At 56.6% G+C, this 17,956-nt stretch overlaps 2 protein-coding genes across 27 annotated transcripts in view; one reads left to right on the top strand and one right to left on the bottom strand.

The window, feature by feature from the left end:
• The window catches only part of MAP4 (microtubule associated protein 4), a 101,348-nt gene extending 99,009 nt beyond the window's left edge, over positions 1 to 2,339 (top strand). For 8 of the 13 annotated variants that reach the window (XM_027523312.1, XM_027523310.1, XM_027523323.1 and 5 more), the window contains one exon: positions 13 to 2,339. In XM_027523312.1, coding sequence (XP_027379113.1) covers positions 13 to 20 — 8 coding nt within the window. In that variant the 3' untranslated portion in view covers positions 21 to 2,339. The remainder of the gene's footprint in view (positions 1 to 12) is intronic. The other 5 variants (XM_027523321.1, XM_027523319.1, XM_027523316.1 and 2 more) reach the window with 3 other exon arrangements.
• Positions 2,340 to 2,779: 440 nt separating this feature from the next.
• The window catches only part of DHX30 (DExH-box helicase 30), a 28,315-nt gene continuing 13,138 nt past the window's right edge, over positions 2,780 to 17,956 (bottom strand). For 13 of the 14 annotated variants that reach the window (XM_027523331.1, XM_027523324.1, XM_027523337.1 and 10 more), the window contains 18 exons: positions 15,498 to 15,628; positions 14,755 to 14,865; positions 10,297 to 10,598; positions 9,707 to 9,827; positions 8,851 to 9,000; positions 7,019 to 7,171; positions 5,903 to 6,739; positions 5,604 to 5,679; positions 5,413 to 5,517; positions 4,976 to 5,151; positions 4,574 to 4,780; positions 4,410 to 4,491; positions 4,146 to 4,339; positions 3,865 to 4,024; positions 3,606 to 3,763; positions 3,411 to 3,514; positions 3,199 to 3,338; positions 2,780 to 3,106 (listed from right to left, as the gene is read on the bottom strand). In XM_027523331.1, the coding sequence (XP_027379132.1) occupies positions 2,853 to 3,106; positions 3,199 to 3,338; positions 3,411 to 3,514; positions 3,606 to 3,763; positions 3,865 to 4,024; positions 4,146 to 4,339; positions 4,410 to 4,491; positions 4,574 to 4,780; positions 4,976 to 5,151; positions 5,413 to 5,517; positions 5,604 to 5,679; positions 5,903 to 6,739; positions 7,019 to 7,171; positions 8,851 to 9,000; positions 9,707 to 9,827; positions 10,297 to 10,598; positions 14,755 to 14,865; positions 15,498 to 15,628 (3,461 nt within the window). In that variant the 3' untranslated portion in view covers positions 2,780 to 2,852. Of the gene's footprint in view, positions 3,107 to 3,198; positions 3,339 to 3,410; positions 3,515 to 3,605; positions 3,764 to 3,864; positions 4,025 to 4,145; positions 4,340 to 4,409; positions 4,492 to 4,573; positions 4,781 to 4,975; positions 5,152 to 5,412; positions 5,518 to 5,603; positions 5,680 to 5,902; positions 6,740 to 7,018; positions 7,172 to 8,850; positions 9,001 to 9,706; positions 9,828 to 10,296; positions 10,599 to 14,754; positions 14,866 to 15,497; positions 15,629 to 17,496; positions 17,747 to 17,956 lie in introns of those variants that run through there. The other variant, XM_027523329.1, reaches the window with a different exon arrangement.

Below are 17,956 nucleotides of genomic sequence, written 5' to 3'. Positions count from 1 at the left end.
TTTATTTTCCAGGCATCTAATGATGACATTCTGGTCTCGTCTTCCGTCCCCCGTGTCCCCCCTCTTGTCTCCCCCGTCACCCTCTCCCTTCCCTCCTCCCGTGTCACTGCAGATTGAGACCTACAGGCTGACGTTCCGGGCAAACGCCAGGGCCCGCACCGATCACGGGGCCGACATTGTCTCCCGCCCGCCCTCACTTCCCTGGCGGCCCCAGCTCAGGCAGCCGGGCCCCTAGCTCCCCGCCCCAGGCCGCCCCCCATCCTGTGGCTCGGGCCCTGGGCAGCCCTCTAGGCGCCCCCTCCCTCCCTTCCTCCCTCCCTCCCTCCCTCCCTCCCTCCCTCGCTTGCCCAGGGCAGCAGCTGTTCCCCCCATGCCCATGTTCCTTCCACTTCCCGCCCGAGGCCCAGCTCCCTGCTTGGCTTGTATCCTCACCACTTCGCGCCGCTGCTCCACGAAGGTTGGGTGGAAAATGGGGTGGGGAAGAATAATTTTGGGATCTTCTGAGACCTGGGGTGTAGGGGCGAGCTGGATCCCAGCATACTCTTCATTTGTTTGGGTTTTTTGGACCAAACCCAAAAGAAACTGACATACCCTCCCTCCTCGCTGGTCCATCCGGAGGGAAGAGTGGAAGCAGACGTCCACGTGACGGCTGCCGTTAACTGCATCCCCTGGAGCCCGCTAAGCCACCGCCTCTTCCTTTGACCCTACGATGGTGCCCGCCGTGCAGGTGGTACCAGGCGCCACTTGCTGCCCTCCCCAAGTTAGTCAGAGGCAGCGTTGCCTGTCCCCGCTCCTCCCCATACCTGCCTAGCTGCTATCACACTTTATCTTTTCTTTTTTAATAACCCCTAAAAACCAGTGGAGTAGTTTTGCAGGTTGAAGCCATGTCTAAATGAAAGTCCTCAGTAGGTGTTAAAGGAAACAGGGAGGGGAGATCCTGAAGCCTCCAGCCGGGAGGTCAGGTGTCGGGAGCTGCCCTGGCTTGGGCAGCTCGGGGCCCCAGCCCCAGAGATGGTGTGGGCAGGGCAGGCGTGGTGTGGGGGCTGTGGGCTGGAGAGCAGGCAGGGACCGCTAGGGGCTGGTCAGTGTGGACTGGTGGTTCTGGCATTTTGTGTGTATGCTGCTTTTCTTTTCTAACCAAGAGGCTGGTTTTGGCATCTGTTTGTCTCATTCCCTGGGATCTGGTGGAAGACATAAAATTGGGACTGGAGAGGGCCATGGAGGTCAAATTCCTCCAAGCCTGCAGCCTAGGACACTGCCGGGGAGCCCAATGTGCCCGGCACGCATGTGGATAGTGGGGAATCAAGGTTGGAAATTTGGAAATAAGGACATGCAGTGGGCCGTCCAGGCTCCCTTGTAGCCTGACTGGAAAGGGGGGAGAGGCGAGGCGAGCCCAGCCTGAGGAGGCGTGTCCCAGTTAGGCCTGGTCTTGGGATGGCTGCAATGATTAGCCCTGGGGATTATAATGACATGAAGATTCTTATTGCACTTGTATTTTTTTGTATTAAAGTTTGCATGGTTTCTAATAAAGGATTAAAATGTAACAGTTTGTAGTGAAATGGCCTGGGAGTCTCCAAGGCTTCTCCTCTGAAGACTGTTTTCTGCAGTGCAGACTTGGCCCCTTTACCCTCCCACCTCCTCTTCGGGCGTCCCCTGGCGCTGAGAAGGTGGGGGGCCCTTGAACTAGGCTTCATGCGGATTTGATGTCCGTGTAGAGGGAGGGTGTCTGGGCTGGGAAGGTTCTCCCCGTTTCTGAGGTAGCATTTTCTCTAGGGAGATTCGATACCACATCCCCAACTCCCCAAGCACTACCAGGGGTAGAAATTGCATGATCTTGTGGAAAAAGCACTTCCAGAGCCAGAGACCGTCCAGGGTGCTTCAGTAGCGCCAGGGACATCACGGTGTCCGTGTTTTGTCTGCAGAAAGGGGTGAGGGAACTGGGAGGACACAGCGGGAGGTGGGGGGGCAGTGCTGGGCCTCAAGGTGCCTGCACCCATGTCGACGCTGAGGTGGGCAAGCTCTGGGTCTTCTTCACTCCTTTGGCCAAAAGCAGGGGTTGGAGAGGTGACCCAGTGGAGCGCCCTTGAGGGGGCGCTGGAGTGGTCAGTGTTCTGAAGGGTGGTCTGGTCACAGTTGCCTTGATGGGTCCCACCAGCCAGAGCAGCTGAGAAGGCTGTCCCGACAGGTGGGTCCAGAGGCCCTGCGTGCTCTGCTCTGCAGCCATCGGGGCGGGGATGTTTCTGTGCTTCCCCATTTGCTTATGGCTCAGCCGTTCCTCATGTCAATCTGTGATTCTGTTGTAACGATTTCCAGAGTAAATAAAGCTCTTATGTCCTAAATACGCAGGCCCTGTCTTCTGTACGTCCTGGTTTCTACCCCTCCAGCTTGTGGCCCACCCCCTTGCTGTTCCTCGGCATCAAGGAACTGGTGTGCGCCTTGTGGTCTTCACCTCAGCACCTCCTCTGGGAGATGGCTGTGACCGAGGGTTAGGGTCTCAGTGAGCGTTGGTTGCTTATGGAGATTTTCCCTGCCCCACCCGCCTGCGCTGGGAGGTGGCAGCCAGACTGAATGAGGATGCACAGTGGGCCCCGCCACACCTGTAAGGACAGTGCAGAGACTAGGCTGGTCCAAGCTCCTGAGGTGTGGGATTTAAGCCCCTTCTTCTAAGACCTTGGGTCCCTCCCTTCTGAGCCTTCACTCTTCTCTTGGTTGGGAGAGCGTGGCCCCCAGCCCAGGGCGCTGAGGTCCTCCCTGAGAGGAGCCCCGTGGATAGCGATGCTCACAAGGGATAAATAGAACTTTATTTTAAATAAACATTTTCATTCTGTACATGGCCCCAGCAGAGACAGGGCTCAGTCGTCAGCGGTCTTGCGCACATCAAAGCTGCCGCAGGGCCCGCGCAGCAGCTCCGCCAGCAGGGCGAGCAGCTGCCCGTGCTCCTCCTGCACACAGGGCGGCAATGCCGCCAGCTCGCTGCGCAGGCTCCGCTCCACCATGCGGCCCAGGGCCCGGCGCAGCTCCCGCAGCAGCCGCACGGTGCGCGAGTCACCCTCCAGCCGCAGCAGGTCACTGTCACTCAGGGAAATGGTGGCCCGGCGCCCGTCATCTAGAGGAAGGGAAAGGCGCGAGGAGCCCGGGTGAGGCCAGGCCCAAGGAGGCAGGGCAGCCGGAGGCGCGGAGCAGGGTGCAGGTACCCACCACGGATGTGGACGTCCCCGTCGGTCAGCAGCAGCACGGCTAGCGGGTGCACCTGGGAGGAGTCCCGGACGAAGACGCTGCCGTTGGACTTGACAGCCATGAAATACGTCAGCCATCGGCTCCGCAGCCGGGTGGCCTCCCTGGGAACAAAGGGCTGGGTGAGGCCCCTCCTGAGCCACCCCCGCCGCCCCGCTCCACCTGACAGTCCCCACCTGTTAATGGTCGACTTGTGCAGCAAGATGTTGCCGGATTTGGTCCTGTACGTGACACTGTTGGGCTTGAACTTGCCCTGCCGGGTCACCTTGCCCTGCCTCACCTGCAGGGGTGAAGGGAAAAGGTGGGTGGGTTGGGCAAGGAGCTGAGATGGGAAGAAACCGCAGCCTGGTGCCCCTGCCCCGAGGCAGCACCTGGATGAGGTTGGGGTAGAGACCCGCCATCAGCACCCCCTTCACCAGCTCCTCCTCCTCACTGTACTCGTTGCACTGGGCAGAGGCCAGGGTGCAGTCCGAGGGCTTCCCAACCAGGAAAGCCTCATAAATGTTCTCTGAGAACTGCTTGATGAGTCCTGGGGAGGCAAAGTTGGGGTGAGCCTAGGGCCCCCTCACCACACTGGCCCAATCCAAGTGGGAGGGGCAGAGGGCTCAGGGCAGCGTGGGGCCCGCTGACCGTGGATGAAGCGCAGGCTGGGTGCGTAGAGCAGGTTCTCTTCCAGGTAGTTCTCACGGGAGCTGCGATCCTGCCAGCGCAGCACCTCCTCCCAGCCCGACACCGCCCGCACGAAGGCCAGGTGGTCACTGCCGCTGTCGTGGCTCAATAGTGCTTTCACCTGGGATGGGGGGAGGGTGCCGGGGTCACAGGGCAGGGACCAGAGGAGGCCACCTCGGGACAGAAGGCAGCGGAGGGCCGGAACGGGGAGAGGAGGGCCAGGTGTAGGCACCGGGTCTGACCTTGTCCACCTCCGCCCGGTTCTGCAGGCTGCTGCTGAAGGGGTCCCGGGTGAGGCACGAGACGACCACTAACAGCGGGTGCAGGCAACGGAAGATGGCAGCCAGCACGATGGCCTTGGCCAGCCGTGGGTCAGTGGAGATGTGGGCCAGGCGCTGCCCCAGGGTGGTCAGGTACTCCCGCTGGTCCAGAACCCCTGCAAGCTCAGCGGTCAGTCCTGCCCTTGAGAGCCACTCGGCAGCCTGGCCCAGCCGTGCCCCACTCACCAATCTCCTGGAGCAAGATCACGGCCTCATCCACCGCCTTGATGTTTGGACTGTCTACGGCCTTGGAGAGGAACTCCACTGCCTACAGCGTGAACGAGGCAGAGCCTCCGTCAGCCTGCACCCCATCTGCGCACCCCCAGGCCCCCCACCCACCCCTGCCGCACCGTCTTCTCTGGCATGTGGATCTTGGCCTGCAGCACCAGGTTCTCCAGGGGTGTGCGCAGGATCTCTGGCACTTGGAAAGGAGCCATCTTCTCCAGCCGGCTCCGCGGGAAGAGGTGGTAGGCAAAGCCAGACTGGCAGCGGCCCGCCCGGCCCCGGCGCTGGATCACATTGGCTCGTGACACCCACACGGTCTCCAGGCAGGAAACCTGGGGAAGGGGGCCTGTGAGCAGCCACACACATGCCAGAGGCCTTCCTCCACACTCCCCCAGGCCTGGCCTTCATCCCACTTGACCCCTCGATGGCCCTCCCGCAAGGACACTGAGACCCCACGAGTGCAGCCCTTTCCAGACACACAGGCCCGGGGTAGACCTGGGCTGGCGCCAGGCCGTGAGAGGAACCACCTTGGTCTTCAGGTCGTAGCGTTCCTCCTTGTGCAGACCGCTGTCCACCACGTGCACGATGTCATTGATCGTAATGGACGTCTCGGCGATGTTGGTGGCCAAGACGATCTTGCGTACCCCAATGGGAGGCTGCTGGAATATGGCCTTCTGGTCCATCATCGGGATGTTGGAGTGCACTGGTGGCAGCGAGAACACAGTGGTCATGGGCACGCACCACCTCCACCAAATCCTCCCCATAAAGGGCAGGCAAGAATTTTGACCCTATTTTGATGAAACTGAAGTCCAGATTCGTAATATGCCCAGTAGAGGTCACCAACCCGGTAAAAAGTAGTGTGGCCTGATGACAAACCCAAGACCCTGAGCCCAAGGCGAGTCAGTCCCTGGGACAGAGGGCAGGCCTGGTGTAGGGGCCACCATCCTCGCCGACATGCTCTCACCTGGCAGAATGAGGTACTTGCTCTCGTGCATGCCCAGGGCCTCCTGGAGGCGTTGCTGGACTCCTTTGATCTCTTGCCAGCCCGGCAGGAAGCAGAGGATCCCACCTGTAAAGGGGCCCTTCAGGCATGAGCCAGTGGCTCCTGGCAGATGGAGGGCAGGGTAGGCCTGGGGGACAGAAGAAAGCACCCACCTGGTTCCCCGCGGGCATCGATGTGCAGAACCAGATCAGTCACGAGGTCCAAATCGAGAGCGCATTCATCCTCAGACTGCGGTGGGGAAGAGAGGCCAGTCACAGTCCCGGGGCCAGGGATCGTGCATAGGACACAGCCACCGCGACTCGGTGAGGCCAAGGCACGTGACACCTCACCTCCAACCCTCACCACACCCTTGTCAGGCAGGCCCGATCTTTGCCATTTCTAGCAGGGAAGGAGGGGAGTCTGGGAGGACAGGCCAGGAGCCACAGCGGGGCAGGGTGGGCGTACCCCTCACCTCGTGGTGCCGGTGCCGGTGCGGGTACTGGTGCTTGCCCAGCTTGGCCAGGATGTCCTCCAGGTAGTGCTCCTTGACGGGGTACATGAAGCCGGGGACCTTGATGACAGGGCAGCCACCAAAGTAGCGGGAGAAACGCTCGTTGTCGCCAGTGGCGCTCATGAGCACCAAGCGCAGAGCCGGGTTGAGCCGCTGCAGGCCCTTGAGCAGGATCAGCAGGAAGTCCGTGTTCACGTCTCGCTCGTGCACCTCGTCCACGACCACGTGGCTAACGCCCTCCAGGCTGGGGTTGCTCTGCAGCTTCCGCAGCAGGATGCCCACCGTGCAGAACAGCAGGGCCCCTCCTCGGGCCGGAGGCTTGCTTTCCAACCGCACCTGGAAGCCTACGTTCCGGCGCAGGGAAGGGCCCAGTTCATGGCTGACGCGCTGCGCCACAGACACGGCCGAGATGCGGCGGGGCTGGGTGATGATCACGTTGCAGCGCGCACCGCGGCCCTCGGTCACGTAGCGCTCCAGTAGCAGCTGGGGGATGCGCGTGGTCTTCCCACAGCCCGTGTCCCCAGCAATGACCACCACTGGGTGCTGCTCGATGGCATTGAGGATGGTGTCCCGATGAGGGTCCACGGGGAGCTGGGGTGCCTCCTGCCAGACTGGCCCTCGCCGCCGCCACAGCTCCAGCAGACTCTGGCTCAGACGCAGCTCCTCCGCTTCTGACAGCGGCACGTAGGGCTTGCCTGTGATGGGGTCACTCAGGGGCCCCGAGTCCTTGCCCAAGGGCAGGATGTCCTCACCCTGCAGCCGGAGCTCTGAGGAGATCCACGAACTCTCCACGGGGTACTGGGGGGACAGGAGAGGCAGATGAAATGATGAAGAAGAATCCCTCCTCCTTTACCCACAGCCAGTCCCTCCACAATTCACACCTCGACCAGAGGCTGTGGTCCAACCTGCCGAGCAGGACTCAGTCCCTAACTACCCTGGGACATCTGTGGGCAAGACTGGACGGCTCGGGACCAGGGTGCTCCCAGGCTCCACCCCAGTGGGGAAGCAGGGGGTCACTGTCGCCTACTGCAGGTGGAGGCTGTGGGCAGGTGAGGGGGAACGTGGGGATTCTCTTACATGGTTAAGGAAGGTCTCGATCTTGCGGAGGATGGGCTCAGGCACCTGGATGGTACACGGCCGGCGCTGGGTCTCACCCAGCTCTCGCAAGGAGGCCAAGTTATACATGGCGTGGGTGAGCGGCTCGTTGTTCCGGTCCACCAGTCCCAGGCTCTGCAGAAGGACACGGATGGCTCCGTCTAGGGCCCGCTCCCCAGAACTGGCCCAGACCTGCTCGGCAGCTCCAGAGAAGTCCTGCAAAGCAACCTCTACTCCCCCCATCCCGCCCCACCCCAGAGCAACCTCTTTTCTAAGAGATTTTTGGGTTTGGACTGACATGGTACAGGAGCAAGAAATTAGGAACCAGGAAAATGTTAAGTCTCCACCAAAAAAAGTTAAAAACAATTCAAGGAAAGTAAGACCTGACGTGTCTGAGTATTAATCACAGCCCCCAGCTGGCCAGGTCTGTGCCCCTGAGCAACAGGGGCCCCCACAACAGCCCAGTCTCATGTCCATGAATTCCCAACACAGACCTCTGGGCCAGGTGGGCCAGGCCCTTAACCACCCCATAACATGGCCTGCAAGCTCCTCCGCTTTCTCTGCACACCAAAGCCACCATCCCAACCCCCCACCAATCTTTCAAGTCCAACTGCCACACCACCTCCTACCCCTGCATGATACCCAGTTCATCACACAAATGTACATGGAAATTCCTGTAAGTATCTACTTACACAACTTGGTAAAATAAGCCACTGGAAGGGAAACTGTTGTTTTATTTCCGCATATACCCGAAACCACCTCCCCAGAGGAAAGACAAAGCATTCCAACACATTGGAAAGCCAGCCGTTTCCCCCATACTCTGTCATATCCAGATTCTGCACTTCTAAGGAAGTCTTCCCCTGCAGGGACCAATCACCTTCCTCTAGCCTCCGAGTCCCAGGAACAAAAGAGGTGCCCACCCTGCTGCAGGAGAGGCCCTGTCCTTTCCCAGGCTCTGAGGATTGCCCGCCGAACATGGCTGCCCCTGGGAAGCTTGCTCCTTCCTGAGACAGGTGTCTACCATGCTTGGGTCATCTTCTCATCACTGTTTTTATCAGGTTAAAATACAGACTTCCTCAAAGTCCTCCCAGTTAGCCCTATTTCTGTCCTCTTGAGCCACAGGTAACAACACAGCCACTCTCTCTCACCACTTCCCCGACCCCATCCCTCTTCAGTTCTCCAAATCTCGCTACCTCTCCCCATCGGTCATATATGATATTCAGTTCTCAGAGCCAAACATGTACCACAGGTTTCTGTCCATTTGGAGTAAAACACGGTGTCTTTCCTCTTAGTCCGCAAACCAGACCTCCACTGGGTTCAATAACACCCACGACTGGGGATTCATCTCATCTTCAGAGCCGCTTCAAAACGACTGCTGGCTGTAAGCCACACTGCCTTCGCCTGATTGTTGGTCCCCTCAGTCTGCATCCCGTGTGAAGTCACACTGTTCATATTGGCCACAAAGCCCAAGTTACCAAGATCTTTCTCGACACCAAGCCTGGCCCCCAAGAGAGACACCATTTCTCCAGCTCCACACCATTCAGAAAGATGAGCATGTCTCCTCCTGCATTCACCCGGGCTCCAGCCCACAGTGCTGAAAAGGCTGAGCTCACAGCAAAGCCCCTCTGCAGGAAGTGCAGAGAAGCCCTGGAAACAGCGCCCCCAGAGCCTGACACACAAGGCTGGGACACCAGCTACTCCAAAAGCCTGGCAAAGGTGGATTTTCATTTCCTGGAAAAGTGGACCATTTGCCAAGGGTAGCAGGGAGCTCCAAGACACCTCATGCATCACACCAGGGACCCTTCCGCACTCACCTTCAGTTTCTTACAAGCCAAGGCTGCCGCTTTATTCTCTGCCTCTGCTTTGCGACGCCCCTTGGCCACGAAGGTCATGGGACAGGGCCAGAGCAGGGTGAGGGTGGACAGCTTGGTCTTGGTGCCCACGGTGTGGAACTGCATGAGGTTCTACACAAAGGGCGAGAGGGGGTTACAAGGCGGCAGGGAATGAGAACTTCTAAGTGTTCTCTGAATGCTGAGGAACCCAGATACGGATTTAACCCCGATCTGAGCAGGTACCAAACATCAGCCACAAAAGAAGTGCCACTGAACAGGCAGAAGACAGCCCCGTGGGGCCGCAGTTCCAGGATCTCGCTCAGCATGGTTTACAGGAGGAGACGGCATCTGGGCAACGCCACTGCCTGCCCTCCTAGCCCACTGCCCTCTCAGCACTGTCAAGGCACACAGGTGTGATGGCAGCTGTGGGTGGAAGCTGCCAACGCAAGCTAAGAGCCAAGCACGTCCTGGGGGAACAAAAAGGCCTTGCGCCTGGAGAGAAGCTCTGAGTAACCAAAGCCCCTCAGCCCGGCAGTGAAGAGGAAAACCTCAGCAAGTCAGCCACCCGCTCCCAAGCCTCCATCGGTGCCCGCACCCCTTGAACAGACCTGGGGTCTCCACTCCTACAGTCCCCAGCCCCATCCCGGGCTCAAGTGTCCTGACTTCCGTCCTGCCTCCGAGGACCTCAAGCTCCCCAGCTGGCGCAGGCTGGGCTAAGGGAACGGGCGTCTAAGGCCTCCCACAGACCTAAGTCTCCCTCCCAACCTGATCTTGGGCAAACCCAGACTTGAGCAAGCCGGCTCCCCACTCACACACGCTTTCAGGAGACCCAGCTCACCTTGGCTGTGGAGGAGGATGTTGCTATCTGAATCACCTTGGCCAGAAGGTTCTTGGGAAGTGGAAACTGGGTCAGAGCCCTAATAGCACTGTCGTCATCTGTCATTTCAAAGGAACCCCCCCTGAGAGGACCAAAGGTTTAGGTGAAAAAGCGCTCTCTTCCCAAGCCAGTTTCACCTGCTCTGAAACCCAGGGGCTCGGACACAGCATCACTGCAGTGGGCAGCCAGGAGGTGGGGGCATCTCCACTTGGCCTGTGGTCCTCTCACAGACACACAGCACACAGGGCGTGCCCTCAATTCCTCCAGACACACAGGAGAGCGAGAGCAGGGGGCAGGCAGAGCAGCTGCCGGGGCTCTGAAGGGCTCAAGTGTGAGCTGGAGGGAAGGCCTACGCTGCTGTCTTGCAAGAGCCCAGCCAGGGCACACAGCCACAGCTGGCGGTCCCCAAAGAGGCAGACATACCGAGAATGGAGACACTGACTGAGGCGCAGGGCAGGGGTCTCCCATCTCAGAGAAGGCTCCAGGGAATATGCCCCCACCCACGTCAAGGCGCAGCCCGTTTCCCCGGCCTCCCTTGCCCCTGGCTGTACCTGGAATCCCTGAGTGGGGCGTGGGAGTCCTGCTGGGTCATAGACAGAAATTCAGTGACATCGATGGTCCCTTCTTCTAGTTCTTCCTCCTCATCCTCCTCTTCCTCCCGACCCAAGGAGCGGGACAGGCCCCCAGGTCCCCCTGGCCGGATGCTCTCAGGATTCAGCTGCCGCCAGGAAGTGGGTGGCATGGTGGGTTCTGGGCGCCACCAGCTGTCAGCCGGAGAGCCAAAGCGATCGGCTAGCACACGGTATTTGGCTGCATCAAACAGCTCGTTCCGGGGACCCAGCAGACCCCAGCCCTAGGGGAAAAAGGGGGGCGCTGTGAGGGCCCTTAGCACCCTTACACCACAGGCTGTTCGGAACCTGCCCAGTTACCCCGCAGGTCCTTTGTGTGTGAAAGCCATGCTTTTTCACCAGTCTGCTCACCTCAGGCCTGGCCCAGAACTGGGCACAGAGAGAGCACCTAACCTGTCTAGCATCAACGGATGAAAATGACAGGGTAAATTCTTACATCTGTTAGACAAAAGACCAAGAAACTAAAGAAAAATCCCCATTAAAAACCCCATGGGGCAACAGGAAGCAGATGCATCCACAAAGTGATCTAGAAAGCTCCAGTGAGTGGCGTGGCTAGGAAATACGCCGCCTACGTCGTGAAACAGATACACCTCTGAAACAAGAATCCCGCACTGGGAACCTGTTCTAGAATTAACACCGAATGTTTTTAAAGCCACTTATAGAAAAATATTTTAAAACATTCTCTTCTAGAGAAAATTAAATAAGACACCTGCCAAGTCTCTAACGTGGACAAAGCAACACGCCTGGCACTCTGAGCACCAAGCGAGGGACACCCGGTCCCTACCCTCAAGCAGCTCTGCGTCAAGAGAAGCGCAGAAAACCAGAGTCTGAGGAACAAAGCAGTAAGCAAGAGGCTAGAGCACGAGGTTAAAAAGCTCAAGTTGCGAGTGGCAAAGACAAGAGAGGTGAGCCGCAGGTGAGTAAAGAGGCTTCAGACGTGATGTGGACGGCGGGCGCCAGGATCCAGGCGCCGCTCCACAGGGTGGCTTCAGCCCCGCCTGACTCCCAACAGGCTGAGGAGTGACCACCCTTCTGAAAACTCTCCCCTCAGGTTTCTGAAAGAACCAGCTGTAACTTAAAATGGCATCAGGTAAAGCCTACTCAAAACAGCAACAGTGACCATGTATACATATGTTTTTAAAAAGGTATAGAACTTGGTAAAAGGACACAAATGGAGGGCGTTCCTGTGATGAAACGTTTTTGCCCAAGGAGAGCAAAGCCGCCTAAAGTAAGCCATGTAACGTAACTCCAATTAAAGCGTGGACGGACTCTTTGGGCCCTTGACCAAACTGTCAGATCTCTACGGAGGAACACACGAGGATTCTAGTGAGATGCTGTGACAGAAGACGGGAAAAGGGCACGCCACGCACACCCGCACGGAGGAAAGCCACAAGCCGCTCGGGACGGGGGGCATGGATGCCTGGCCCCGCCTCAGCTTTCGCGCTTCTGCCTCACTGTTTACACAGACTGTCTGATTATACGGAAAACACACGCAACACCCTCTCCCTTGGCCTTCCCCAGGACGACAGCATGCTCTTCCTCCCTGCCTCCCACTCACTCCCAGCCTGCTCCCTCCACGGCCTGCCTCCCTCCCAGGGGCTCCTTCTGTGCGCTCGCGCTTCCCCACCCCCCTCTCTTCCTCCTGCCTCCATCGGACCCTCCACTGTGCTCTGCAGCTCTGTAACACCCCAGAGAAAAGCTTCTGCGCTGCTGCGACCTGCATCCGCGCCTGTTCGGGGTCCCCGTCTCTGGGCTTGCCTGACCCTGCCGCCGCTGCTGGGGACTATTCCTAAAGGCAGGCTCAGTGTGTCATTCCAGCACCCACAGATCAGTCAAGACTCCTACTGGAGACACCTAGGAAGTGTGTTGAGGACGTGGAGACGCTGGAACACCAGTGCCCTGCTGGGGGAGGCACAGTACTGCCATCACTATGGAAACACTATGGCAGTTCCTCAAAGAATTAAGAATTACCATATCATCTAGCAATTCCAATTCTGGGGGTTAAGAGCAGAGTCTTGAAGGGGTATTTGTACACCTAAGTTCACTGCGGCATTATTCACGCTGGCCAAAAGGTGGACCCCAGAGTCCATCAACGGATGAACGCATACACAAAACGCATATATACATACAATAGAACATAGCAGCCTTTAAAAACACAGAAATTCCGACCCTTGCTACAACATGGATGAAACTTGAGGACATTAAGTGAAATAAGGCAGTTACAAATTTCACTTATATGAGTAGTAGTCAAATTCACAGAAACAGAAAGAACTGGGTTGGCCAAAAAGTTTGTTCAGGTTTTCCCATCAGCTGCTGCAGTGGCTGCCAGGGGCTGGGGAAGGGACTAGGATGAACAGTTGTTTATCGGGTGCAGAGATTCAGTTTTGCAAGCGGATGAAGTTCTAGAGACTGGTTCGTCAACAACGTGGCTGTGCTTAGTATTACTGAACCGTACACTTAAAAGTGGTTGAGAGAGTAAACTTTTTACCCACAATTAAACATACAAACAAACAAGACTACGAGCACAGACAGAGGAGAGAGAACAGGCTGGGGAGGAATGTGAGCACAGCTTGCTGAGCATGGTCTCGGTTTAAAGCACCTTTCACATTCAGGTAGAAAAGCACCTCTGCCCCTCGGCACTACTGACATTTGAGCTTAATTGCTCAGTCATATCTGACGCTTTGGGACGCCATGGAGTGAAGCCTACAAGGCTCCTCTGTCCATGGGGATTCTCCAGGCAAGAATACTGGAGTGGGTTGCCATGCCCTCCTCCAGGGGATCTTCCCAACCCAGAGACTGAACTCAGGTCTCCCACATTGCAGGCAGATTCTTTGAGGCAGGTAGCTCATCTGAGCTACCAGGGAAGCCCAGTGACATTTGGGGCTAGGTAATTCCTTGTTGTAGCGGGCTGTCCTGTGTGTTACAGGACATCTAGAAGTATCCCTGGCCTTATACCAGCAGCATTCCTCTTTTTGTGGCCGCCAAACATGTCTCTAGACCTTATGAAGTGTCCCCTAGGGGGCAAAATCCCCTCTAACTGAGAATCCCTGAGGTAGAGCACTCAATAAGGGATGGCAACTTCCAAGACATTAAACAAAGAAAGGATGGTTGAACTTCTGAGAGAGATAGGATCCACTGGGGGAAGGAGTACAGAAAAGGAGACATTTACAGAGAGTGGGAGACGAAGAGGAGCTTGAAATGAGCCAGAGCAAAGGAGAGCAGGCACACCCATCAGCTGAGAAAGATGCCCCACGGGGCCGAAGCCACAGGACATTCAAGCAGAGCGAGGCCTGGGGAGAGGCTCGGTGCTGGCGAAGCTGCCCCAGTCAGCCGACAATCACCATCAAACACCACATGGATGTGAAGGGAACCAGGACCATAGGAAGGGCTGCAGCGCTCGAGTGGAGCAGACCACAAGCATGGAGAGCTGTGTGCGGGGAAGCAGGGCTGGGGGAAGCGATCGGAACACTGAAGACTTTTTTTTTTGGCTAAGCCTCCCTACTGCTTGCAGGATCCCAGTTCCCCAACCAGGGATCGAACCTGTGCCTCGGCAGTCAAAGCGCAGTGTCCTAACCACTGGACCGCCAGGGAATTACCCAACACTGAAGTTTTGATGCCTACAGAAAAGAATCAGATGAGGAAGGATTGGAAAATGAAATAAAAGGGTAAAAGATGGGATGGAGAAGATGCAGAGAGGGGAGAGAGAAAAGAGAAGGGCTGTATGGAGACCCAGGATAGGAAGAGGGACTTTCCTCCTCAGATCCAGGAAGGAAGCAGGACAATGAACTCTGCAGACTGTGAGCGGGAGAGAAGCTGAAGGAATACAGCTTTGTCCCTGGCAGACCAAAGACCAGGGAATGTGAGGAAGATCCAAGGATGGCACAGCCATGAAGGGAGTCAGTTAGCGAGGGAAAGAAAGACTGGGAGCAACTGTGAAGATGTAGTAACTGCTGCCTGGCCAAAAACTCAAAGCAACCCATGTCCAATCAGTGGGAAGTGATAGAGAAATGACTATTATTCTTTCATTGTAAGCAAGAGGACTATGCGGCCACAAGGAAAAACCTATATGAAATAACAGGGAGAGAACAGAAGCCAAGATAGAAGTCTGTTTGTACAGAGGGAGTGCTCTCCACAAAGAGGTTCTTCGCCGTGGTTTCTGAAACCACAGAAAGTAAGTAACTACAGTGGCAAGAAAGTAATATCCATCTGTTCCCTCAACGGCTGAAGCAAAAAGGAACCACACGATGAAAAGGGCTCAGGAGGTTGAGCAGTTGAACACTCTGCCATCCTAAACCCAGGAGCATCTGGCCCCAGGAAGACCATTACTGCGAGAAGCTCCCAGGAGGAAGGTCTGCGTGGTTTTCATGAGGGGAGGGTCACCTTGAACAGCTGGCAGGCCGCGGCTGCAGCCTGCCTCTCGGCGTCGATCTTCTTGCTGCCATAGCCTTCTACCTCAACGCTCTTGGGCCACTTTATGTGGAGGGTGACTTTCTGAGAAAAAGAAGAGAGAAATCAGAACCCTTGCCTCTCTGGTCTACAAAGGTATTACAAATCACATGGAGAATCCACAGGAAAGCTGCAGACCTCATAGCAGCAGGGCTGGGTGCAAGACAGAACCCCGACCCCATCATTAGCTCCCTGGAAGGCTCCAGGACCCCCCTTCCCCCCTCAAGCCACTGTCCCACCTCAAGTTGCTTTGCTTCTTCAAAGTGCCATGTTCCAGTCAGAGGGCAAGGTGGGACCCACCCTTATTCTTAAAAATCTTCGTTCAGAATGGTTTGCCTGCATGCTTCCTGGTCCCAGGACCTACAAGACTCTGGGAGCAGGAATCATCATCAACTCTAACCTCTACAGTTCCAGGAAGTTGAAGAGGGACCAATGCCAGGGCCCACTACAGTGGCCTGTCTCACACAAGACGAGAGAGCGTCTCGCTTCACTTGCCCGTGTTTCCTTTCCCTAAACCAGACTCTGCTCCAGACCTAGCTTCGTTCTGAGATTCACTGCTGACCATTCGCAATTCAAAAAACCTACACTGTGGCCTCCCTGACGAGAAACCTGGGGGAGAAAAGGGCAGCTGGTTTCCTTCCTGAGACTCAGACCAACGTGTTTCCCTGCCACCATACCTTTTTCTTCGGTCCATTTGTATGCACGTAGACCAATTTGTCTTTTGCGTGTGAGATGCCAAGGGCTCTTCCAATCACACTGTTGAGAAGATTTTTGGGCTGTGGAAACTCTTTTAATAGGTCCCTAGAAGCTAAGAAAACAAGGACAAAAGCATTATAGTTGTGTTGCTTTAAAAACTCTGTGGGGCATGTTTCAGGGCAACCCTGGGCTGGATACTGAGGATGTTGGCTCGCAACCCCAAACCACCCAGGAGCATCTTAAAAAGGACGGGCAAAAGGCTTCAGGGTTTACAGAGGACAGTGGACCTAGACCCACTGGACAGTCATCTCCTTGTGAAAGACAAGGGTCAATCCCCCAAACACCAGAGGGGAACCAGCCAGCATCCTCTTCCTCACCCAAGCTCCTGACTTCATACATTAGCTATAGAAGCCTACATGGCAGCAACCCCCCATAATCTGATGTCTGAAAGAAAGCACTGAACAGGAAAAAAAACAAACAAACCAATCACACACACATACATACACACGCACACACACTGGAGATCAAGACAATGCAAGGCCCCTAAAACAACAGATACACAAAAGGGAGGAATGCCTGCAGAGTCTGAACACCAAGCCGCAGTTCTCAATCACACCTCAGCGCCCTGGAAAAGGCCTCCCCTTTCATCCAGATTATGTGTAGGGACATTGATTAGAGACCTCCAGAGCTGAGCCACAGGCATGAGCTGGTCCTCCCAGGAGTTCACCGCAGTGAACCAAGTGGAGGCAGGATGCATCAAACATCACGAGCGATACCTTACATTTGTTTACTTGCACTCTGGATCAATTCCAGAGCACAAATGGGTGAGATGTCCACCTAGAGGCAGCTTGTGCCAAACACAGGACTTAGAGAGACCATGAAGAATCCTGTTGAGTGGCTGAAAACAGAAGGAAGAGGCCCAAAGCACCAGAGTGGACCTTCAAGAGATGCAGGGTCAAAGGAGATGGAAAGCTTTTTCATTCTCCACCCACAGTCTCTGGCCTATAATTCAGCTCCAAAAAATATTTTTTATAGCGCCTGTGTGTGTGTGTGTGTGTGTGTGTATGTGTGTGTGTGTGTGTACCGGTGCGCATCAATCATAAGTCACATGGGGAACGTCTTCACAGCCCTGCACACTGATCCCCACAGGACACTTGAGAGTGGCTGTGGTGTTGGGGAAGTCTCTGTGTCCTGAAAACGTTCTTCCACGTTTAAGCTCTGCTGTAACTCTGCTGCCTGGGTTCAAACTGTTTCCCTGGAGCAGACTCCCCTGTCAACTGGCCAAGAGGGAAGATTCTGCCTGGCCCTATCTCCTTCTGAAGGATAACTCTTAAAGCTACTGAGAATCAAGTAGCCAAGAAACAGTATGTAAGCAGACTCAAAGGGCTTCCATCTCACAGGAGGGCCTAACTTTAAGTAGCCCACTAGACACACATATAATATAGATGTGCAGTGGTACCCACTCTAACTCTATAAAGAGGCAGAGGCCAGCACACTCTCTGTCCATCCTTGATCGGCAGGGGTGCTCTAACTAGTTTCATTTCCTGCCCTATTCAGAAGGCAAGCGCTGGGATCCACTTTGAGCAACCATTCTGTCTCTATTTCAGATCTTAAAGTCCCAGATGTATACTGAGCTTTCCCTTTTCTTACAACGGGAAGGATGTGCTTACCCGTGATGCTCTAACCCTAGACCACCGACCTGGCAGGACCTGGACGTTTACCTGTTTTCCCCAGCTCCCTCGTGGTACGCACCTCTCACCTACTGTTGCCAGGTGCAGGCGCTCCAGTCCCAGACCTCTGCGCTTGGGGTCCATTTGGACCTGAACCACACTGAGTTTTACAACAGTTGGGCTGCGGCCCGCCACTGAATGGCTGTCTCAGCCATACCGAAGAGGGCCCGACCCCGGCCCGCGCCCCTAGCTCTGCCATCCCCAGGAATCAAGGGCGTCGCAGCCTGGCTGCCCCCGCCACTGCCCTCACCGTTCACCACGCTTCCATCGCCTTCCCCAGGCTCGCCGGGGGCCGCCTCGGCCTCGGCGGCCTCCTGGGTCCGGTCGGGGCGGGAGCAGCCTGTCGAGAGGCCACGCGGGCCTCCCTGTCGCCCGATGGCGCGGGGACCCAATGGCCGCAGGCGCGGAGAGACGCCGGCGGCCAGCGCCATGAGTCTCCTGGCGGTAGCCATCTCGCTCCCGCCCGCCCCCGCGACTCCGGAGCCGGGCAGGGACCGGGCAGAAGGGCAGGAACGGGAGGTTCGGGCCCGCGCGCCCCCTGCCGGACGGGAGGACCCGGGACCGAGCCGACATCACACTCCAGTTGACCGGTGGGCTGACTGGATCTGTCTGGGATTCTGCCGAAATCACACCCCTTGTAAATCCAAACCCACAGACTCGTCATTTGAAGGCCGGAAGAGAGAGTGGGGTTGTCCGGGAAACACTACAGG

The sequence above is a fragment of the Bos indicus x Bos taurus genome, chromosome 22, assembly GCF_003369695.1.
Source record: "Bos indicus x Bos taurus breed Angus x Brahman F1 hybrid chromosome 22, Bos_hybrid_MaternalHap_v2.0, whole genome shotgun sequence".
In the NCBI taxonomy this organism is placed as follows: domain Eukaryota; kingdom Metazoa; phylum Chordata; class Mammalia; order Artiodactyla; family Bovidae; genus Bos; species Bos indicus x Bos taurus.
Note: the sequence above shows the minus strand (reverse complement) of the source record. Positions and strands in the feature narration are given on the sequence as shown.